At 38.7% G+C, this 25,396-nt stretch overlaps 1 protein-coding gene across 1 annotated transcript; it reads left to right on the top strand.

The window, feature by feature from the left end:
- Nucleotides 1–1,748: 1,748 nt before the first annotated feature.
- On the top strand, nt 1,749–16,908 carry LOC115413848 (glycosyltransferase family 92 protein F13G3.3-like). Its single transcript, XM_030126966.1, is given in 7 exon segments — nt 1,749–2,084; nt 2,917–4,323; nt 4,408–4,517; nt 11,591–12,217; nt 13,541–13,871; nt 13,973–14,148; nt 16,638–16,908. Coding segments are annotated over 4 exon segments (1,380 nt in total). The 5' UTR covers nt 1,749–2,084; nt 2,917–4,323; nt 4,408–4,517; nt 11,591–11,615.
- Nucleotides 16,909–25,396: the final 8,488 nt, after the last annotated feature.

Raw genomic sequence — 25,396 nt, 5'->3', positions numbered from 1 at the left:
AACATAGAACAGAACATAGAACAGAACACAGAACAGAACATAGAACAGAACACAGAACAGAACATAGAATAAAAACATAGAACAGAACATAGAACAGAACATAGAATAGAAACATAGAACAGAACATAGAACAGAACATAGAATAGAAACATAGAACAGAACATAGAACAGAACATAGAATAGAACATAGAATAAAAACATAGAACAGAACATAGAACAGAACATAGAATAGAAACATAGAACAGAACATAGAATAGAAACATAGAACAGAACATAGAACAGAACATAGAATAGACCATAGAATAGAAACATAGACCAGAACACAGAACAGAACATAGAATAGACCATAGAACAGAACATAGAATAGACCATAGAATAGAACATAGAATAGAACATAGACCAGAACACAGAACAGAACATAGAATAGACCATAGAACAGAACATAGAATAGACCATAGAATAGAACACAGAACAGAACATAGAATAGAACATAGAACAGAACATAGAATAGAAACATAGAACAGAACATAGAATAGACCATAGAATAGAAACATAGAACAGAACATAGAATAGACCATAGAATAGAAACATAGAACAGAACATAGAACAGAACATAGAATAGACCATAGAATAGACCATAGAATAGAAACATAGAACAGAACATAGAATAGACCATAGAATAGAACACAGAACAGAACATAGAATAGAACATAGAACAGAACACAGAACAGAACATAGATTAGAACATAGAACAGAACACAGAACAGAACATAGAATAAAAACATAGAACAGAACATAGAATAGAAACATAGAACAGAACGTAGAATAAAAACATAGAACAGAACATAGAATAGAAACATAGAACAGAACATAGAATAGACCATAGAATAGAAACATAGAACAGAACATAGAACAGAACACAGAACAGAACATAGAACAGAACACAGAACAGAACATAGAATAAAAACATAGAACAGAACATAGAACAGAACATAGAATAGAAACATAGAACAGAACATAGAACAGAACATAGAATAGACCATAGAATAGAAACATAGAACAGAACATAGAACAGAACACAGAACAAAACATAGAATGCCAAACACCACAGAACAATGCGAAAACATCCCCGCAGCCACATTAAGTGTCATTTGGTTGCATTTGATGACGAGCTACAACCTCAGACTGTGTATAGGAGCTGCTGCAGGCGTTTACCATCAACAGTGAAACCTGTATTAGGAATGGAAACTTGGATGAGGCCTCAGTCAGTATGGTGTCTAAACGACTGTACCTGGTGCAGAAAAACAGAAAAAGAAAGAACTTGAAGAAGAGGAACAACACAGTCAAGGTAAAGTAAAATACATTTGGCTATGAACACATAATGACAGCAGTTGTTTAATGGTTAATACTGTATGCTGGTCTGGGTGGAGTTTCTGTACATTGTCCTTTTAGTGGCCAACTGCAGCGCCGCCACAACGTCCTGACTCATAGTAAATAAACACCACTTTCACCTCCAGATAATGTTAAGTGCATACATGCCAAATGCATTTTCTCAGTCCAGTGAATACATTTAGTTAAAAAAGACAGAAGAAATTTCACACACTTAGATGTGAGTATGAAAACTAGTGGGACTCGACTTTTTTCAAATGTTGTGGTTAATGCTGGTCTCATACTCCTCATACCCTTTTATCTGTGTCAGTCATAAACTCAGTATTTATATTGTTTGTACCATCTTATACTATAATGAACAGCTTTACTCTGAAACAACTTCCACAATGTTTTGGGGGTTTTTTTGTTTTTTTTTTTAACATCAACTCCATGATACTATTGATTAATTGTATTTTTAAATTTGATGTAAGGAGCCTGGTAAGGTGAACGGGTAAGATAAAACTTCCTAAATTACTATTTTTTTTTTAGTTTCTATTTTTTTTCCATGTGTAAGCTGGCTGCAATTGGTCATTTCATCACAAAGTTGCTGTCCATATTAATTTCCATTATTTTTCCCTTTTTTTTTTAATCCATTCCCACAACATCTGGAGGCACCCCCACTGCTTATGGTGAAGAGAAGATTGGCATTGTTACTGGTAAGTTGACAATATGTTGGCAGATTTTTGTTTACAAAAACAACCTTGACTGTCTTTAAAGGTGCTGGAGACTTTCGTGACCAGTTTTTCATCAAATCTGTCAAACCTCAGTCATATCCTCAGGATCACGAATCTGTAAGTCTTTCTGTGATTACTCACCAGAATCTCTTGCATTACGGTGAACACTTTCTTAGTTCCATCCACCAGAAACAAACTGTGTTTAAACAGAGCCAGGAGGGAACTCGGGCATCTTCAGAATTTTGTCGCGACGTGCATTGTGGGAAACGGAGGTTTACACAGCCGCTTGCAGCAGCAGCGACCATGCAACCATATGATATTATATGGATGAAACAAACACGATGCGGAAACGGCTGAAACGCGGAAACGGCTGGAGGAATATGCATAGAGGGAAGGGAGCTCCTGCCGTTTCTGCCTTGTGTCTGTAGCAGCTGCTGCCAGGGCTGCCGCTGTCAGGCGGCTGTGCCAACCTCTGTTTCCCACAATGCACGTCGTGACAAAATTCCGAAGATGCCCGAGCTACCTCCCAGCTCTGTTTGTAAACACATGGTTTGTTTTTGGTGGATGGCGCTAAGAAACTGTTCACCGTGAGGGAAGAGATTCAGGTGAGTAATGACAGACAGATTTACAGATTTGTGATACTTAGGATATGACTGAGGTTTGACAGATCTGATGAAAAACTGGTCACAAAACTCTCCCGCACCTTTAAGATTTAACATAAATAAACACATTTACAATAGTTGGTTTATTTTATTCAACGCCCATCTCACTCTGAGGCTGAGGCTTGCCTTTCCACTGCTTTACCACACTTCAGGGTGAAACTGCCTTCAGCCGTCGACTTCCAGGCAGCGCAGCCTGGGAGGCTGCATTGCCCTCAGCCAACCAGATGAGGAGCTGGAGCCAAGCCAATCAGCTGACCAGGCTCACCAGAGCCCACAGTCCTTAAAAAATATAGGAATGGACAACTAAAGGTAACTGAGACAACCGCTCACCCTGGAGCTAAGTTAGTGAAAGAGCACGAAATCAACTAAAGAACAATCATCATTGCTACTGAAATATATTTTACTTTAGATATTGAAGTTTTAGGATGAATTGTTTTAGTATTAATTAGTTATTGTTTTAACATAGGATTCTTTTGTTTAATCCATTTTACTTCAAAAACGTTAATAGTGAGTTCTTCATGACCAGGATTTATGTCGTACTCTGCTGTAGTTTAAGTATGTTATCACTAGGTTAAGCTTGTTAAAATAGGAACCATCTGTCTGCACAAGAGTTAAGTAGGTTCTGTTCTTCTAGATACACATCTCAACACACACATTCACACACATAGTGTTGTCAAATATAGGTGATAAGGGTAAACTTACTGTTAGCATAAGCTGACGTAGAGTTAAGGCCCCACATCTGTTTCATCTTTTTAGATAACGCTAAGTTAAAGACCAACCCATTTGTATGGGTGAGCCCGCCCACAGGGTCAATAAATGTACATTTCATGTTATGTTCGGGGCTCATTGTGTTTGAGTCCTCAGCGCTGAGTGTCCACCTTATTTGTGATCTGAATAAATTTTGTCAACTTTGTGAGACCGATCTGAATCCAGACTCGTCCTTAGAGCTTCCAATAAAAGAACACATTTACACTACATTGTGAACATTTCAGTTCACTCATAAATCTTACATCGGTATCTTGGTGTGAAGGAGATTGTGATTTGAATGAAAAGATTTAAAGTTTGAACTAAGTATTGAGAAATTCTACCTTTTAGATTTCAGTTTAAGGAGGCTAGTGATGTACAAATACAAGGTCTGAAAAACTATCCAGAAATAACACACATGCAGCAATTTTCAAAGGAAATTGTATCTTATATTGAAACATTGCTTACAATGTCTAAGAAATAATGAAGTGCAACATTGAAAACTTTAAAATGTTATAGATTTTATGGATATGTTTTTGTTTTTTGCATGACCCCCCCTATTTAGTACCTTGTCCTGTACTTACTTTCTGATTTTCTTTCTTGAATTAATTGCATAATATAATGAATGAACTAGGTTTTATTTTGACAATCCTCCATGTACCAGGCAAAACAATTCTCTTACTGGGTTCTTTTGTTTTAACGTCTGCGGGCTCTGGTGAGCCTGGTCAGCTGATTGGCCTAGCTCATGATCATGACGGCTGAAGGCAGTTTCATCCTGGAGCTTTTACCACTGGCTGGTCCTGGTGACACACCTGGTACTTTTTATTTTGCTACAAATTGTGTCTCAATTAAAACTGTGTATTGCATCTGTAAATGTATTGACATATTTTCTTTAACAGCTACAATGAAGACGTAATAAGAAGAGCAGCCTTCAAGCTCAGGAAAAACCACTCAGTCTGGGCCAGATCCACTTGATCCTGAACTGGGTCCACCTGACCTGTCAGACCAAGTGAGCACTGATTTGGGGAACAGAGGTCCCTTCAAGCAGGTGGAGACTTTACGTTTCCCAAATCCCATTCACACAGAAATTTCCGTTACCATTATACATTTACGAAACTTGCTAATGGAGAAAAAAATAAGAACGTGCTCCTGGTTCTTCTACTCAATGCAGACAGATGCAGTCGACTGCTTCTGCTGTAAACTCTTTTCTAAATAATCCTCAAGACTCATAACAAAGGGTCAAAATGTTTGGGTCAAAACTGGATCTATAATAAATCACATGAGACAAGTCCAGACCACAGAAAAACATGTAATGTTATTGGAGAATTTCAAAGTTCAACTGAAAATTCTTTAACAAGTCGAGCAGAAAAGATGGAATAGAGGTGAGGAGTACAAGCAAGGTTGAAAAAAAACTGTAATTACGTTTATTTGAATGTTAATTGTTAAAACCTTCTTGCTTGTAAACTTTTTTATATTTATTTCATAGATAATATTTTATTTTAATGAGTGCACTTTATCACCTGTTTGTGTACTGTTTCTGTTTTATTTTACTGTTGTCTGCCCTTTATTAAAAAAAATAATAAAATAAAACAAAATGCAAAATTTGTCATGTCATGTTCTACTGCTTATCTGAAACTGGGTCATGGGAAGCAGCTGAAGCGAGGATGTGTCCACCTCCACCTGGCTACAGTGCACCAGCCTTTTATGTAGTGTTTGTCATCCTTGGGGTCGGGACCCCACGTGGGGTCGTCTGGAATTCAAATTGGGTCGCCTGAAATTTCTAGTAATTGATCAAAACAAAACAAAAAACATACTTATACAAAATATATGGTGAGTTGACAGAGACAATCCCAATACATGACAGACATGCCAAACTCTGAAGCTGAAACCTGAAGCACTGTGGTACTGTTTATCTGTCAAATGTTCATTGTGGTCAGTTTCAGATGCTGCAGCTCTTTCATAATTCATAGTTTGAGCTCTTGTTTGTTCAGTATTAATTGTCAGCCTTGTAAACCACAGCTGGACTGACTGGACAGATCCTGACCAAGGAAAATCACATTCTCACTTTGTGCAGTAATCTACACCTGGTTTTTCTGCCTCCGTCCATAATAATATACATTATACTGCCTAAATGTCACCTAAAAATAATATCTGTTTGCAACATAGTATAGCAAACTATTAAAGCAAAAAAAAAAGGTCTCTGTGTTGAATGTCTGGGGTCGCCAGAAATTTGTGATGTTAAAATGGGGTCATGAGCCAAAAAAGGTTGGGAACCACTGCCCTTATGGCTGTTCTGACAGGTGGTAAGCCCATCGGTAACTGGGAACACCTTGACCAGGACACAAACCCCAGCCTCCCGCACCAAAGTTAGTTCATATTTTTCCAGTCTTTGTTATTTTACTGTCACTGTGTTCAAATGTAGCTTTGGTGTGTGTAATATATTAAGAAATATACACTAGTTGTGTACAACGTGCCATAATTCAGTGTCAAATAATTTTGTCCTTATGGATGTATGGTACGGTGGGGACCCCTAAACTTACTCCTGCTGTGATTTTTACAAGTGTACCAAGAAAAACTGCAAGAACACCACAAGGAGGTCCATTAAACCCCCACAGACCCTCCCCTGAGATGAACACAGTCAAAAAGAAATAATCTTCTTCTTTTCCTTTGGGCTGTTCCCTTCAGTGGTCGCCTCAGCCAATCATCTTCCTCCATTTAACTCTATCCTCTGCATCCTCTTCTCTCACACCAACTACCTTCATGTCTTTCACTCCATCCATAAACCTGGTCTTGGTCTTCCTCTACACCTCCTGCCTGGCAGTTCCAACCTCATCATCCTTCTACCAATATATCCACCATCCCTCCTCTGTACATGTCCAAACCATCTCAGTCTGAGCTCTCGGACTTTTTCTCCAAAACATCTACCATGTGCTGTTCCTCTGATGTCCTCATTCCTGATCTGATCCATCCTGGTCCCTCCAAAGACAACCTGATCTTCTGAACCTCTGCTCCCTCCAGCTCTGCCTCCTGTCAGGTCCACTGTCTTTAACCCGTCCAACATGGCTGCTCTCACCTCTGTCTTCTCCACTTTTCCTTTCATTCTTGTTGACACTCTTTCATTACACAACACACCTGACACTTTTCTCCACCCATTCCAACCTGCTTCCACACACTTCTTCACCTCCTCCAAATTCACTGTTGCTCTGGACTGTTGACCCTAGCCCCTACAACCCTCCACCTTCTTTATCTCTGCTCCCTGTAACTTCACTGTTCCACTTTGGTTCCTCTCCTTCACACACATTCTGTCTTGCTGTGACTGATCTTCATCCCTCTCCTTTCCAGACCAAACTTCCATCTCTATAGGTTTTCCACCACCTGTTCCCTGCTCTCGCCACAGATCATAATGTCATCTGCAAACATCATAGTCCAGTCTGTCAGTCTGTCCATCACCACAGCAAACAAGAAGGGGCTCAGAGCTGACCCCTGATGCACTCCCACCTCCACCTTCAACTATTATGTCACACCTACAGTTAGGGATGGGAATCGAGAAGCGGTTCTTTTTGAGAACCGGATCCCAGTAGCTCGATTCCTTTGAATCATTTGCCTGCCTGCTTAACGATTCTGCTAATCGATTCTGCCTTAGTTGCGCACGCGTGATGATGTCACATGTACGTTGCATTGTTTTGGTCAGAACGTAGCCAACATGGCGTTAAGGCAGAAACGGTCTAAAAAGATGACACCAGATTTACTGGAACACTATCAAAGCTTCCATTTCTTCTAAAGGGTGGAATCCCTCCAATCTGCTCAAACATTTGTCCACAGCATGTGATTCATTTGATTCGTTACTTAGCGGCGCCTGTGAATCTAGTGGCAGAGTGAACACCAGGCCATCATCCAGGTCCAGTTTTGGCTCCGGTGCAGGCAACAAATGTCGTACCCCCTCAAATACAAGTTTCTGAAGGTAGGGGAAATGAAATGAGGTGCACAACAATGGGAGACAGGCAGAGTCGAACCGGTTCCACATAGTGGAAATGTGGCAATAGCGGAATTAGTAAAGTGTCTTTAGTTTAATTTTCACTGTATGCCCCCCCCGCCCCCCAGACCTGGCCTGGCATCATCTGTTATTATTATTTGTACTCTTTTACTCCCTCACCCAATGAGAATCAATAAGAGAATCGATAAGGAATTGGATCGTTAAGCAAAATCGATAATGGAGTCAGAATTGTTAAATTCTTATCGATTCCCATCCCTACCTACAGTCCACCTCACTGTTGTCTTACAGCTCTGGTACATGTCCTGTGCTACTCTAACATACTTCTACCAGACTTCCCCATCCTAAACCACACCTCCTCTCTGGACACCCTGTCATATGCTTTCTCTAGATCTACAAAGACACAATGCAACTCCTTCTGACCTTCTCTGTACTTCTCTATCAGCATCCTCAATGCAAATACTGCATCTGTTGGACTCTCTCTCAGCTTGAACCCATACTGCTGTTCCCAAACGCTCACTTCTGCCCTTAGCCTAGCTTCCACTACTCTTTCCCATTGCTTCATCATATGGTTCATCAACTTTATTCCCCTGTAGTTACCACAACTCGGCATGTCTCCTTTGTTCTTAAAGATGGGCACCATCACACTTCTCCTCCATTCCTCAGACATCCTCTCACTTTCTAAAATCTTACTGAATAATCTTCTCCTAGACACTTCCAAACGTCCACAGGTACATCATCAGCTCCAACTGCCTTTCCACTCTTCATCCTCTTCAATGCCCTCCTCACTTCAACCTTACTACAACCAACACCTCTTCTACGCTTTCTTCTTCTTTTTCATTTTCCTCATTCATCAGCTCTTCAAAGTATTCCTTCCATCTTCCCATCACTCTTCTGGCATGTGTCAACACATTTCCGTCTCTATCTTTAATGACCTTAACCTACTGTACATCCCTTCCATCTCTATCTCTCTGCCTCTCCATCCTTAACAGATCATTCTCTCCCTCCTTAGCGTACAACCTAGCATACAAATCATCATACACCCTTTGCTCAGCCTTTGCCACCTCTGCCTTCATCTTACACTGCGTTTCCACTGCATGGTACCTGCTTGGCTCTACTCGACTCGACTCAGCCCTTTTGCATTTCCATTGCGAAAAAGGACCTGGAATCTGGTACCCGGTACTAGTGTTTTGGTATCACCTCCGCCGAGGTTCCAGGACTGGGGACCAGATACTATAACACTGTATAAACACTGCAGACCACTGATTGGTCAGAGAGTTGTCTCTGTGACCCGCCGTTTTACAAAAAACAGATGCGGAGGTTTACAGTAAATGTAGCTGTAGGTTAATCCACATGATGACAGCCTGTAAAGCTACACCATTCAGTCTTTGGTGGCCGATGTAAAAATTCAGCATGGATTTGACGAGACAACACGCAACGAGCGAGTTTATCAGCAACTCTCAGAGCAGACGACACAGAAGTAACGTGCCGCATCACTATGACATCCAGGTACTGAAAAGTTGGTAGTATCCTGTAATGGAAACGGTCTCCAGGAATAGGATCTGGTACCCGAGTCGAGCCAAGCTGAGCCGAGCTGAGCCGAGCCGGTTCCATTTAGTGGAAACGCAGCATTACGCTGCATCTCCCTGTACTCCCATCTAATCTCTTCAGTCCTCTCACTGTCCCACTTCTTCTTTGCTAACCTCTTTCTCTGTTTGCACTCTTGCACTTCCTCATTCCACCACCAAGTGTCCATATCTAGTTTCCTTCCAAATGACACACCAAGTGCTCTCCTACCTGTCTCCCTGAACACGTCATCTGTAGTTGTCCAGTCATGTGGGAACACCTCCTGACCACCCAGAACCTGTCTCAACTCCTCCCTGAAGAACTCACCACATCCTTCCTTTTTGAGCTTCCACCATTTTGTCTTCTGCTTCTGTCTTTGTCCTCTTCATCTTCCTCACCACCAGTCATCCTCCACACCACTGCACTGTGCTGTCTAGCTACACTCTCACCTGCCACGACTTTACAGTCACTGATCTCCTTCAGGTCATATGGTCTACACCAGATTTGGTCCACCTGTGTGCTCCTACCTCCACTCTTATAAGTCACCCTATGTTCCCACCTCTTCTGGAAGAAAGTGTTCACTACAGCCATTTCCATCCTTTTTGCAAAGTCGACTCCCATCTGTCCTTCTGCTTTCTATCCTGGATACCAAACCTGCCCATCACTTCCTCATCACCTCTGTTTTCTGCCCCAACGTGTCCATTTAAGTCTGCGCCAATCACTGCTCTCAGTTCTGAGGATGTTCTGCATCACTTCATCCAACTCACCCCGAAATTTCTTCTCCTCTAACTCACATCCTACCTTCGGGGTGTAACCACTAACAACATTGATTCGATTTTTGGTTTTATTTATTTATTTATTTATTTATTTATTTAGAACATGCAAAGAAACAAAATAAAACAAAATAAAACATTTAAATGGACAGAATCTATCTTCAGAACATACAAGTCTGAATACTGCATGGTCAAAAAGGAGTAGGAAGAAGTATGAATTTATTTAATCCTACCCCTCAGTGCTTTTACACCTTTATCCCTAACTTAATACAAGAATCAAACAATACTATTTTCCTAATTTTAGCATCAAACCACAACAAATACATAATGCAGTAACTGAATTATACACAACAAAATGATCATGGTAGTTCAGTCATATAAACAGACTCAACAATTCAACCATTTTCTTCAATAATTACGGCAGATTTATCAGTACAACATCATCCATAAACAAACAGGCCTCATCATCATTATTAAATACTGTACGTCTCAAGAATCAATTCTTTTTATCTTTTTTAAATTGAATTTTGTTTGATATTTGTTTTATCTCCACACAACAATTTGTTCCACAATTTTACTCCACAGATAGTAATACAGAAACTTTTTAATATAGTGTGTACTTTATGAATCTTTAAATGAAATTTCCTCATAAATCATAGACTCCCCCTCTTTCACAAAACATTTGTTGAATATTGCCAGGCAGTCAGTTATTCTTTGCTTTATTTGAATAGTTTTGAACTCCACAAGGTCAATGAGTTTTAAAGTTTTAGATTGGAAAAAATAGTGGATTTGTGTGTTCAGGAAAACCAACATTGTGAACAATTCTTACTGCTCTTTTTTGCGATATAAAAAGTCTTTGTAATGAACTTCTATATTGATTGATTGATTGATTGATTTGATTGATTGCCTTTATTGTCATTTGACAGTACAAAGTATATCAAACGAAATTAAGTTCGATGATTAGGGACATCAGGCCGCTGCTCCTAGTACAGAGTACAACTAGAGCGCCACCACATATGTATTTCCCCATACCTCTAAACAGAAACTTAAATGAGGTAAGATCAATGAATTACACAGAATCTGAAGTGATTTTTAATCTAATATCCCCTTTGCTCTGGCCAGGACTGAGATGCTTCTGGATAGTTTGTTTTCTACATTTTTTATGTGAGGTTTCCAGCAAATTTTATCATCAATTATCACTCCAAAAAACTTGTTTTGATTCACCCTTTCTATATCATCAGCACTGAACATCACGCCTTCGATTTCCAGCTTCAGGTTCATTACTCTGACATTCTTTTCATCTTCAGAACATTCCTCACAAAATCCTCCCTCAAGATAATTCCTACTCTATTTCTCTTCCCATCTACACCATGGTAGAACAACTTGAACCCCGCTCCTAAGCTTCTAGCCTTTCTGCTTCTCAAAAACAAATAATCAGGAATAATCAGGTCAAACTTTTTTTTTTTTTTTTCCAGTGTAGCTTTTTTTTTTTTTTCAAACGGTGTGTACTCTTCTCATTGTGACATCCCTACAGATGTCACAATGAGATTGATATCTGGCTCAGAATTGTACATTGAAGAGATGAGGTGAACCTCACGTCTCCACTTCTGTCTGGTCCTCATTATCTTTGATCTCAGAAACAGTTGGACAGATTTGCGAAAATGCTACCAATACACTGAGGTACTTTTATGAAAGTTATTGTAATGATTTCAGATGTTAATGAATTATCCTACGTCTGTAACTCTGCCTCAGGTTGGAGTCCACCCTCTGAAGCAGAATGGGCAAAGGGAAAATCTTCAGACGAAGATTCATCATCATCATCTTCATTCCTATTTTTATCTTGACCCTGATGTTTCTTGACAAATGGAAGCAGTCCATCCCAAACCTGGTCCGTTCCAAGACTTTGGACATTTGCTCCATACCTGTCACTACCCAGACCATCACCCCCCTCAGTGACACCAAACACTTGATGGTTTCAGCCTACAAAGACCAGAGAGAGAGAGGTTACGATGTTCGCATCATTGGTATATTCAGAGTAGACTCCATCCAGCCCCTTCGCTGTCTTTTCTGCTGTGGAAGACTGTTCACTTCTGCCACTCCAGCAAAGATTTTGCAGCACCCAGAATATTTTGGTTTTCCATTTGTCACCACAGATGTCATGTGTCAAATCCCTACAAACTGCAGCACTACACATGTTTCTCTAATTCCTCAAACTTCTAATGTGGATGAATCAAAATTTATGTGGCTTCCAATAAGAAACCAGCGGACTGATGGGAAGGAAGACATGAAACTGCAGTTTAACTTCACCGTCTGCATCTCCAACTTGTTTGAAGACTACAACAATGTGCTTCAGTTTACTCAAACCCTGGAGATGTACAGGTCAGGACACAACACATGCAAGGCATTTTTTACCTTAAAACTAACCCTGATTAAAAACACATGACCCTTAAAGACCCAAACATCGACCATAGACCAAAACCATCTACTGATCTAAAATGTTTAAAACCTGTTGATGTAACGGGTACAACCGGAACCCAGACGCAGACCAACACAGAGGTATGAGTTTGAAAAGCCTTTACTGAAGCTTAGCAGAAGTAACAGGTGTTCAATGTTACAGCTCACAGTCTCAAACACAGTCTCAGAAAGCTGACAAGTGGTAAGGCGAAGGGGGACGTCGGGGACAGGCAGATAATCCAGTAACCAGAGAGACCGTAGAATCCAGAGGGGCAGTGACAGAAGACAGGGTCTAAGGCAGAAACAGGTCGATACCAGGCAGCGGACGAAGAGACGTGGTCAGGGGCAAAGGGCGGGTCGAGTACCAGGGCACGGACGAAGAAGGCAGAACCGGGCAGACGAGTCAGGCAGGGGATCAGGCGGCGGGTTGGCAGGGCAGGTCAGGGACGAACAGGAGCAGACACGGAGAATCAGGCAAGAACAACACTGGAGTGTTTCACACGGGGTAGAAAACAATCTGGCAACGACAGACATCAGAGCAGTGAATATATAGCCCACCCCTAATGAGACGCAGGTGCGCTCATCAGGTGAGTGGAATCAGGATAATTAGGAGGTGTGTCAGGGTTAAAGGGTCAGAGAGAGAGAAAAAAGCAGAGAAAACAGACAGAGATATGACAGTTGATCCACTAATCCTATCAATACATGTAAATAATTGGTGTAAAATGCAGTCTGTCATTATTTCATGGTCATCAGATATGACCCATTTGGACGTTCAAAGGCTCCGTAGTTACCACGGAAACAGTCATCTTCTACAACATCAATTCCCCAGTAAAACCCATGGAGTTGGATCAATGACAGTGGATGGACACACTGAGTTTATGTTCAGTTAATGATAGATTTGACTGAAGAAGTCACTATCTTCAGTTTTCTCTGTTTCTGATATAATAAACTATGAATTTACTCTCAGCTTTAATGAATATCTACATAATCAGTGAACTAAATACAGTAAAATACTTGATTTTCACTGATAAATATAAATTTAAAGGATAATATTCTAATAAATGGTGATAAATCACTTGGGAAAGACAAACAAAACAATTTGGATGTTGTAAAAAAAAAGTAGTTGTGGATCTTTAAGGGTTAAAGTAGAAATACTGCGTATATCTCCTCCGTCTCCCTTTTCTCCTGCTGATTACAGTTATTCTGATGTTCTAGACCTTTTTAAACCTCGGCCTCATCTTTTCACAGACTGCTGGGTGTGGACAGGGTGGTGATCTATAACACCAGCTGTGGTCGAGACCTTGGCCGTTTGCTGCAGAGCTACTAGAAGGAGGGTTTTGTGGAGATTGTTCCGTGGCCAATCCATCGGTATCTGAAGCCCTCTACCGGCTGGCTCTTCTCCAAACATGGAGGAGACGTGCACTACTACGGCCAGATGACCACGCTCAATGACTGCATTTACAGATCCATGGCGCGCTCACGCTATGTCCTGCTGAATGACATAGATGAGATCATCATCCCATACCAACACCCTGACCTGATGTCTATGATGAAAACGCTTCAGCATCAACATCCAAATGTAGAGTCTATGGTCAAAGACAAGATTCAAACTGCTCTTTGGTTGTGAGCTTTTTAAATGTACACTCTCTTTCTGTTTTGTCTTATATCCACTCCCTGCAGACTGCTGTGTTCCGCATTGAGAGTCATGTCTTTCCCAAGATCTACTCTGAGCCAAGCAAGAAGTTTGACCTGCCTCACTGGAACGGGGTGCCAGGAATGAATATTTTGGAGTACATCTACAAAGAAGAGCCTGATAAAAACATTTACCACCCCGGCAAAATGATACTTCAGCCAAAGTAAGACCCCTCTATATACTAAATATGAGGAATAACACACATACATGCACAGATGAATTAGAATTAGGTCAGACCTTTGTTTCTGGAGGCTTTAACATGCTTCAAAACTTACTGTGTTCCAATTTATCAATCAATCAATCAAATTTTATTCATATAATGCCACGTCGTAACAAAAGTTGTGTCATGACACTTTCCATTTAGAGCTGGTCTAAACCAGACTCTTAAACCAGTTCACAGACACCAACAGAATCCTCCAGGAGTAAACACTTGGTGACAGTGGAAGGAAAAACTACCTTTAACAGTTAGAAACCTGGAGAAGACCCCGACTCTGGAGGATTGACCACTGACATGACCAGTTAAAGGGTTAAAGAGAGGGATAAGGGAAGGGGGGGGGGGGACTAGGGAGAGACATATGGGTGCACAGCAAACTGAACGAGAACTGTTAAAAATGGGAGCAAGGGTCCTGTAGTCCAACGGCATATTTAAAGACATTAACTGACATTCATTTTGACCTTTCAAGATCACTTAAGGTTAAAGGTCATGGCACCAAATGAAAGCCCATATGTGATGTCCTATCTTTTGTCAAAAATTCAAAAATCTATATTTCTCAATTCTTTGAACAAACTTGGTAGAGCTTGCCCTAAAGAACCTCTGCAGTGAATTTCAGTTGCTTCTGGCTGATTCTGGAGGAGAGGAAGTTTGTAGAAATCTGGACATAGATGAACTTGGGTTAGACTTTTCAAGGTCACAGGTCATGTCACCAAATGAAAGCCCATATGTGACTTCATATCTTTTGCAGATAGTAATTATATCAATATCATCAACTGTTTTCAGGTTATAGCACTTTGAAATGTGTCCCATTATAAACCAATGGGATTTTTTTTTATTTCAAAAATTCATCAAAAATGTAAAAATCAGTATTTCCTAATTCTTTGAACAAACTTGGTAGACCTCACCCCAAAGATGTTCCACAACAAATATCAAGTAATTCTGACTGACGGTTTCAGAGAAGAAGATTCTTCCTTATACTATTTCTGTCCATACTTTATCCAACTAGCCAAAGTTGTAATTGCATACAGACTAATTCTTTGCATGTTATCTTGTTGATACTTAAAGGTGCGGGAGACTTTCGTCACCAATTTTTCATCAAATCTTTAAAACCCCAGTCATATCCTCAGTATCAGGAATAAGTTAATCTTTCTGTGATTACTCAATCTCTTCCCCCACGGTGAACAATTTCTTAGTGTCATCCACCGTAAACAATCCATGTGTTTACTAACAGAGCCAGTAGGTAACTCGGGCATCATCGGAATTTTGTTGCAATGTGCATTGTGGGAAGCGGAGGCTCGTGCAGCCACCTGGCAGCGGCAGTGTATTCATATGATATTATATGGATGAAACAAACATGACGTGGAAACGGCTGAAAGGAAGTGGAGCTCCAGCCGTTGTGTTTCTTGCAGCTGCTGCTGCCAGGCGGAGCTCCGCTTGCTCTGCTTGCTCCGCTTCCCTCCAGCCATTCCTGCGTTTCAGCCGTTTCCGCGTCGTGTTTGTTTCATCCATACAATATCATATGGATGCGCTGCCACTGCCACCGCCAGTTAGTAATGCAAGCCTCCGTTTCCCACAATGCACGTCACAATAAAATTCCCTCCCGACTCTGTTTGTAAACATATGGTTTGTTTATGGTGGATGCAACTAAGAAACCGTTCACCGTGAGGGAAGAGATTCAGGTGAGTAATGACAGACAGACTTACAGATTCATGATACTGAGGATATGACTGAGGTTTGACAGATTTGATGAAACATTGGTGACAAAGTCTCCCGCAGCATTAACCCATTCCATAATATTTCTCTACTTATCATGTCCACATGTGGGATAGGCCCAGGACAACACCTCTAGTGGAGATTTTCTCACTAGAGACCCCAAACAGCCCAGGTATAGACTATAATTAGTGAGTAATAACACTTTTGTATCATTAAGAGCAGGAACAACACACTAACTGTGGAGTTGTTTTATTGAAGGCTTCAGAGTACAAAGGGATATTGTTCAGTAAAAGTGGTGGTATTAGCTGCTTGTGTGTATGTTCATTAATAAGGTGAGTCAGTACAGCTGCTGCGTGCAGGTTGTGGTGGGCCGGTCTGGACCAAAAAATCCAGGCCCAATTTTTGTCCTAATCCAGCCCTGATCTATGATAGTTTTAGTCCTGTTCCAGTTGACATCTGTGTAATTTACATTTTAGATGCATCCACACATTTTTTTCTGCCTGTTTCCTGGTCAAAAATGATGGAGGTTCTTGTTCTTGTGACTTAAAATGAATGTTTTTAACTGTTTTAAGGTTCGTGGAAGTTGTTTTCTGCCATGTAATGAAACTGCTTTTCAATGCCAGGCCTCATTCACATACTTCCTGTGAATCAGACGACCTGATCTGCACACATCTGCACAGATTTAAGTACTAATACAAATCTGTAAATGACTCTGTGCATTACAGGATGGTGGTGCAAACTTCAGTGCATGATGTGCTCAGCTTTTCTGGACAACGTTACAACGTTCCACCAGATTTCTGTCATATTATTCACGTTCGTTTTTCTAAGCGGGGGTTACCGCTGGAGCAGCTCCACGAGGACAAACGACTGTGGGACTTCCACGAACAGCTCATTCCCAATGTTGACCGAGTCCTGAAGAATGTGGGGATGTTGAGGTTGGAGGAGCACAGCTGACAGATGAAGGAGCAGATGAACACTTGTACATTAAACCTTTAAAGTCACCAATATATCTGGTGTTTCAACCACATTTGCACTGTGTATATTGTGAGTAGTTGATTATATGCCACTGGTACAGACCATTTAGACCTGGATAACTGTACTGACAACATAACAATACTGTCCAAAACATGACCAAAGTTACTACTGAAATCAAGAATACAAAAATAACAAATTTACACTTTACAGTTGTATTCCCACATCATGTACTATTTTATGTGTATATACTTTCAAACATACTGACTGTTCAACAGACATGCTTTGTTGGCTTTAGTTCTATTTTTACTTTATGTGAATGAAATGTTAAAATTTCCTTTAACACATAAAGACCCAAATATCCACCATCAACCAAAACCATCTACTGATGTAACTGTTTAATACCTGTTGATCCACTAATCCTATTAATACATTGAAATAATTGGTGTAAAATGCAGTTTATCATCAGATATGACCCATTTGGACATTCAGAGGCTCCGCGATTACCGTGGAAACACCATCATCTTCTACAACATCGATTCCCCAGTAAAACCCATGGAGTTGGATCAACGACAGTGGATGGACACACTGGGTTTATGTTCAGTTCATGATACAGTTGCTGAAAAAGTCACTTTTTCATCAGTTTTCTGTTTCTGATATAATAACCCTAAACTTTAATCTGAATTTTTAGGAACATCTACATCACTAAATTACATATTTGGAAAATACCTGATTTTCACTTAAAAATGCAGAGTATAATATTATAATAAACGGTGAAAAACACTTAAGTTTAAATGGAGATAAATATTCATTTTTGTAATTGCCACAATGGTAGCTCTGGGTCTTTATGGGATAAATGTTAGTGTGGCTCCCAGGATGTACTCTATCATCTGTCCCAAAGGTGTCAAACTCATTTTGGTTCAGTTCCATATTTAGCCCAGTTTGATCTCAAGTGGGCAGACCAGTAAAATAATGACTTAATAACCTATAAATAGTGACAAATCCAAGTTTTTCTTTTTGTTTTAGTACAAAAAAACCCAATTGAATTATGAAAATATTGACATTTTACAAAAAAAGATGTGAATAACCTCAAAAAACAGAAACTTAATTTGAAAAATTAGTGCAATTTTAACAATATTATGCCTCGACTTATTATTTATACAAGTACATTACACAGCATGTTCCAGAAACATTTGGTAACAGGCAGAATATTGTTAAAATTTTGGAGTTTGGAACTAAAATTTGAACAATTTCTACAATATTCCATCTCTTATTATTAACACAACTACAGATCACAGTGGATCCGTAAATACACAAAACATTAATAACAGGCAGAATATTGTTCAGATTACACATTTCAGGTTGTTCATCTTTGTTTGTATTTATGTATTTATTTGCATTTTATTGTGAAAAAATAGTTTTGTAAATGTAAATATTTTCACAGTGTAATGTTATTTTTTTCACTTAAATTTTTTCCACATAATTTTTCACAAAGAAAATTTATAGTTGTCATTATTTATGGGTTATTGTGTTGTTATTTTTACTGTAGATCACATTGGTCTGTATGTGGAACCTGAACCAAAATGATTTGGACAGCCTGGACTGTTCAGGTTCATTTTTGCTCTTTCATCCCACAGGCCTGAATGGAACCTTTGGAGGGCCAGATCTGACCCCCGGGCCGCATGTTTGACACTTGTGCTCTATCCCTATCTGTGCGTTACTGTTTTGAACATAGTTTTCTATGTAAAAGAACAAAGGTCTTGAAAATGACAAGTTTTATGAAAGTCTTTTAAAGGGTTTTGATTTGAGGGATTTAGTTCTTTTGACACTGTGACCGACCACACTTTTTCAAATGCAAATGTTCAGAGAGCAGGATGAGAAGTGACAGGAGCAAATGGTGATCAGTGTATGAGTCAGTCAAATAAAATAAAGACCAACTAAACAATGACAGGTTTCCATTTTATGATTCATGGAACAAGAAGAGCATGTTTTTGAATTTTTTTGTTTTGTTTTTGGATCAGACAATAATGTAAAACTTACTAAAGATTTTCCACTAGTATATCAACGTAGTACTGCTGTCAATAGTTAATTGTATTTAGTATGATTTAGACTTTTTAATCTATCTATGAGTATATAATGTCCCTATAATACTCCCATGTACCCTATACACTTTCTCAGCTCCTGTCCTCCCTCCTCTTTATCCTCTGAACCCCCCTCACTTTCTCCCCATCTATTCATTCATCTATTCATTCATCCATTCATTCATTCATTCATTCATTCATTCGTGCCTACCTTTCAGGTGAGAGTTGAACTGTTGCGAGTGTAACATAATTATTATAGTAGTTTTAAATCCTGATAAATTTGGAAGTAGTGCCCCCTTGTGGTGCAGGATGTTTGCAAACTATAAGTTCATTGATTCAAATAATAATGTTATTTTTGTCATTATTCTTACCTGGCATTGTTTTAGTTGTAGTCCTGTGTTTTGTTTGGTCCTCTGCCCTCTTCCTCGTTGGTTTATGTCCGTTCTTCTTCGTGTATTTCCAGGGCTACCCCAAAATAAAGTCGGGTTCCTCCCCTTCCTCTTCCCTTTTCAAATGTTTTGTAATGGGAAGAAGTAGATTATCCATTGTTATCCATTGTCATTGTGTATTATTAAGTGATTTTATGTTTCTTTTTGACATCTAATTTTATCTGTATTGTTGTCTGCATGGTGGTCCAGTGGATTGGGTGTCGACAGTAACTGATTGTGCATGTGTTTGATGGGTGGACGAGGTGCGTGCTAACCGCTGTCTTTTTCATTCTAGTTTGGGGCTGGACCGTAGTCAGGACTGGTTGTGTTTTGATTTGCATGTTGCCAGCCAGAATAAACAGAGTGCGAGTGCTGTTTCCTCCTCCAATTGCAACGTTGTGTCCTGCAGGTCCATTCTGCATCGGACCACAAAGAAACACAACGCAGAGACGATACCACCGGTCACACTAGCATCAGTGAAGTTCTTCTCCTCCATGCCGGTCCTCAATCCCCTTTTGTGTTCATATGTAATCTGAAGAATTCTATTTTAGTTTTTTTCCCTTTGTGTGTGGGCTAATTATCCTGTGCACTGGAATATTGGAAGAATCAGAACCATACCTCTTGGCACCTCTACAAACTTGCAGTGAAATTTGTATGCACTCCTCCTCTTCTGTTCCATGTGAAAACGTGTTCTCCAAAGCAGGAGAACTGGTATCAAAGAGACAAAAATAACCTTCCATCCAACTTACTGCAAACTTCTCCTCCTCAATAAAAATGTGAAACCCTTGCCTTGTCTCCTCATGAACAAGTCCACAAGCAGTCCAATGTTCTCAATGATTTATACAAAACTCTCACTTTAATTTCACATTTTCACTTATACTTCCTTGCCATAAAATATTTTTTGCTAATTCTGCATTTGACACACTGTATTAGTCATATTATTTAGATTATATTCAGATTAAATGGAATACATCCACCTCTCTTTCGTTCAGTAAGCACTTTCATCATTTGTCCAGTCTGTCCTCTGAAGCAACCCACTGTACTGTCTGAACCCAGGCAGCCTGGAATGATTTCAAATCCACCAAATGTTACCACTAAGCGACACATCAACAGTGTCAACATGTGGAGATGCAAACGAGGCTTTTTGAACCATTCATGTGTCATGAAGTGGTCCACCACCTGAAGCTTCATTCAGTTCCCTTGGGTGACATCTACTGGCAGTGGTGATGGTTGCAGCCAAATGAAGCCCTGCAAATGTGATGCACCTCGTGTGCCGAAAGAATACATATAACGAGACAATTTCTCAAATGATTTGGCAAAGCAACTGTGTTTTATGAATTTGTGGTTGGTATTCCATAATAAAAAATTCTGAGTAATTCCACCCATGAAACAACAATAATAACAAGTGTTCAGAGAACGCAAACCTCCGCCAAGCACCCCAAACGGTGTGCGTGTGTGGAGCGACTATTTCTTTTTAAATTCAACAGTTTCCAGGTTGTTCCATACAGCAGAAAAAGTTGAAGCTTGGTACCAGTCATGTGTCTGTCAGATTATATTAAATTCCAAACAATATTTGTTGAGTTATAATGAAAAATATGTCATAAATGGGATTTTCAATGTTAAACTGAAATGTCCACAGAGTCCACATTCCACAGTGGATGTGGACAGTTTTCTGCCAGATTGTTATAAGCTATGGGTGGATCAAATTGGAGGCTAATGGGAGTCATTTTGAATTTTTTATGAATTTTCAAAAATTGCTCAGTGATGACAGATAAGAAAATTGTACATGTTGTGACCTTGCTGTGACCTTCAACTTTGGCCTACTGGGACCAAAATTTAATGGGTTGGTCCCAGGGCCTAGGCCTATCTGTGACGAAGATTTGGGAAAGATGGTTGGAATAGTGTTCCCGTAAACTTGCTAACAAACAAACATGCAAACAAACAAACACACAAAGCAAAGTGATCACAATACCTCCTGGCGGAGGTAAAAATGTTGTTTTGGAGTGGTTTTGGTTTGTCATTTATATTTTCTTCGGGCTTGTGCTTGGTCTACTGAAAATGTGCGCTTGTGTAACTCAGGTGTTTTTATTCAAGATTAATTGTTCCACAGCAGATGGGCTAAAATGGTTTCTCTTTTTGGAGACAACTTCCCTATCCTTTCACAGGGTACAAATACAAGTATTTTATTTTATTTATTTATTTATTTACAGAACAGTTAGTATTGGCATTGGTTTCAAAGAACAAGATGCCTGCACCAGATTTAGCAGAAAGTAATTAATAATAATTAATGATTCTAATGTAATTACAGGAGGTTTCACAACAAAAATGTTGAATAAATGTATTTTCGTGAATGTATAACATGTATAAGCACTGATAAACTGTCCAAATACAGTTTTTATCAGTGGATTGGACAACTTACTGTCATTGAAAATTATATATATATATATATATATGTATATACAGGGTGGGGAAGCAAAATGTACAATATTTTGAGGCAGGGATTGAAAGACAGTGTATGACCAATTAGTTTATTGAAAGTCATGAGAATTTATTTGCCACAAGAAAATGTCCATAATAGAAAATGTTTTTATCCTATGTGTCCTCCTTCTTTCTCAATAACTGTCTTCACACACTTCCTGAAACTTGTGCAAGTGTTCCTCAAATATTGGGGTGACAGCTTCTCCCATTCTTCTTTAATAGTATCTTCCAGACTTTCTGGTAATAGTTTTGCTCATAGTCATTCTCTTCTTTCCATTATAAACAGTCTTTATGGACACTCCAACTATTTTGGAAATCTCCTTTGGTGTGACGAGTGCATTCAGCAAATCACACACTCTTTGACGTTTGCTTTCCTGATTACTCATATGGGCAAAAGTTTGTGAAAAGGTATGGATAATAGTGTTAGGTATGATTATGACATCAGTATATGTTTGGTTTCAAAACAATTGACGTAGTGTCTGCTGAGAAAAAACAACTAAATGCTCATTGTAAATTTTGCTTCCCCACCCTGTGTGTGTGTGTATATATATATATATATATATATATATATATATATATATATATATATATATATATATATATATATATATATACATATATATGTAATTTCATTGTTTTAATACATGTAAATATTCTTAATTAAACATTTAAAAAATATGCAAAATCTCATGTAAAGTTAGGGCAAAAAAGTGTAATTTACTTATGGAAAATTACTGTATTTTTATGAGATGTTATTTTCTGTTATTTAACAGTACTTTTTCAGCACCCCTGCTGCCGGAATATTTCCGTTTTTTGTTTTTTTTTACAGTGTAGAGCTAAGATGATTAATTGCCTCCAATTGATTAAAAACAATTATTCAATTACAATTTTTCTGAAACAAAGCTTTATTTCTTTAACCCTTTAAAACTTGACGTGTCATCGCTGACACACCCTGTGCATATGCAGTCTGGATGGATGGGAAACTTTCACTGTTTGTGTAATTGGAACAGTTCCAATGGTTTCTGTAAACTGAGATGTTGTGCTTTATTGGCTTTACTGAGTCATTATGGTCATGTCAATCACACCTGTACTAGAAGCTAAAGAAGAAGCTGTTGTAGCAGAATTATAACGTGTACTAAATTGTAAATAATTGCTAGATTTGGAAAGATCTGGGGAAAAACGGGCAAACGGACTCACTCAGCATATTTTCTAACCTTTTTATGTCAAAATAAGAAAAAAAAAAGTCCAGGCGGATCATTTTAGGTTTCAGATTTAAAGGGTTAAGTTCTCTGCTGTTAAACACTGGTTCCACTGTTGTGTTTCACACGGACACTTATTGTGATGCACATGATGCCAGGATGAACACAAACAACAGAAGAGACGAGGACCGAAAGACAGAAAATGGCCCAATCCCAACCAACTGTGGTAGTTGTTTCAGCTGTTTCTGGAATAAAGGAGTTGTTTCACATTTTTACTATTTGTTTTCACCCATTCAAATAACACTGGTCTATGAGCAAAATGCTTCCAGAATAAAAGTAGATCAACTTTTCCTACTTTCACTTACTAAAAAAGACCAAATAAGTCCAAAGTGATGGTTGGTCTAGTTATCAAGATACCGTAATAAGTTAAATATTGAAATTCTATATGAAGTAATGACAGAGTGATTAGGACCTGAAAGGATATGAATGTGTCTGAGCAACAAGTTCTGACTCCAAACATTTGTGTACCGTAGAACAGATTCATCTGTCCTAATGTTTGGATAGAATATGCCCTGTGACATATTATACTCTCTGTTCCATTTCGTAAACCATGACCAGCACTTTTTACAGTGGAGCACCCCCTGAAATAGACTTTTTTGTTTTTTTAATCTAAGTACCCCCAACTGTCGCTCCAGCATTTTTGATAGAAAAACATTCGGCAAAATTAGTTCTTGTGTCAAAGGTATCTGTTTATATTTACAAAACTATAGAAACAAACCACATGTTTAGCTGTAATATATAAAAAATGTAAATTTTTAAAGCAAATTTTGTGTGAAAATATAAACTGAAAAGTGCCCCTTTTCATTGATAAGAAAAATAAATAAATTGGTCATTAATTAATAAATGAATCTTTCACCAACAAAAAAATAATTCCTTGTCTACTCAAATAAACTCATTTTGAGTCATAAAATATAAATGTTCTTCAAATGTTACCAAAGCTTCAAGAAGATAATTAACAATAAAACTATTATATGAATGTATTTATTGTGTTTCATATTTCATTTTTAATTCATATTACTTATTTTGTATTCAGTACATGATGACTAATGTATTTTTCAAAAAAAAAAAAAAAAATTGGGGGAACTTTAGGAACCCCTGGTCTAAGTCATATGGAGCAGCTTTTAGAATTGTCAGTGTGTGATACTTTGATCAAACTGTCTCATATTTTTGACCCAAGGAACCAGAGATGGAACCAAACAGTGGAAACAACAGATAAGACACCAGAGACAAACCAAACAGCCCCATGTCAGTGAACAACTGTGGTTTGAACTCATGTTTCAGTTTGTATCAAGGTTATAATAGTTTTGGATTTTTCATTATAGTTTTATTTAATTTTGACTTTTTTTCTCTAATTCACTTAGTTTTAATTAGTTTTTACAGCAGGTTTGCTGGTTTTTATTAGTTTTCATTACTTTCTAAATGCTTAGTTTTAGTTTAGTTTGAGTTTCTTTATATCTTTTCTCTTTTTTCCGTTGTATTCACACAAATCCCAGACAGGACTCTGCTGCTTTCTCCCAACTTTAGTCTCCATGTTTCCAGGTAGAGTGGGGATGAGAAGACGCCTAAACAACAAGTGACGAAGTGACAGACCGTTAAATATCATATGGTGCCAGCAGCTAAAATTGCTTGAGGGAAATAAATTGATTTTGTATCAATCCGACATTGACAAAGATGAAAACGAAGGGAATTTTATCCAGAATTTTTATACATTTAAGTTAGTTTTGAAAACACAGAACACAGTTTCAGTTAGTCATGTTTTTTTTTTCTTTTAATTATAAATTTTATTCATTTCAGTTAACGAAAATATTTTTTACATTTCTAGTTTTCATCATTTTGTTAGTTTTTGTTAACGATAATAACCTTGGTTTGTAATTATCTAATGTATTTAGTTCCAATCAGTCATGACATTTCTTTAGTTTAGAACTGGACACTTCAGATAGAAGGATTCTGTCAAACACAAGATCTATGTTCATGTACATAAAGAAAAAAACTGTGTCATTAAATACACTATATTGCCAAAAGTCTTGTCTCCCCATCCCAATCCTCAGACTCAGCTGTTCCAGTCCCTTCCATGTCCACAGGTGGATTAAATCCAGCCCTAGGCATGCAGACTGCTTTTACAAACATTTGGGACAGAATGGGTCTCTCTCAGGAGCTCAGTGAATTCCAGTGTGGAACTGTGATAGGATGCCACCTGTGACACAAATCCAGTGGTGACATTTCCTGGCTCCTAAATATTCCACAGTCAACTGTCAGCTGGATTATA

The sequence above is a fragment of the Sphaeramia orbicularis genome, chromosome 22, assembly GCF_902148855.1.
Source record: "Sphaeramia orbicularis chromosome 22, fSphaOr1.1, whole genome shotgun sequence".
Classification (NCBI taxonomy): Eukaryota; Metazoa; Chordata; class Actinopteri; order Kurtiformes; family Apogonidae; genus Sphaeramia; species Sphaeramia orbicularis.
This window is presented reverse-complemented; position numbering and strand designations above follow the sequence as displayed.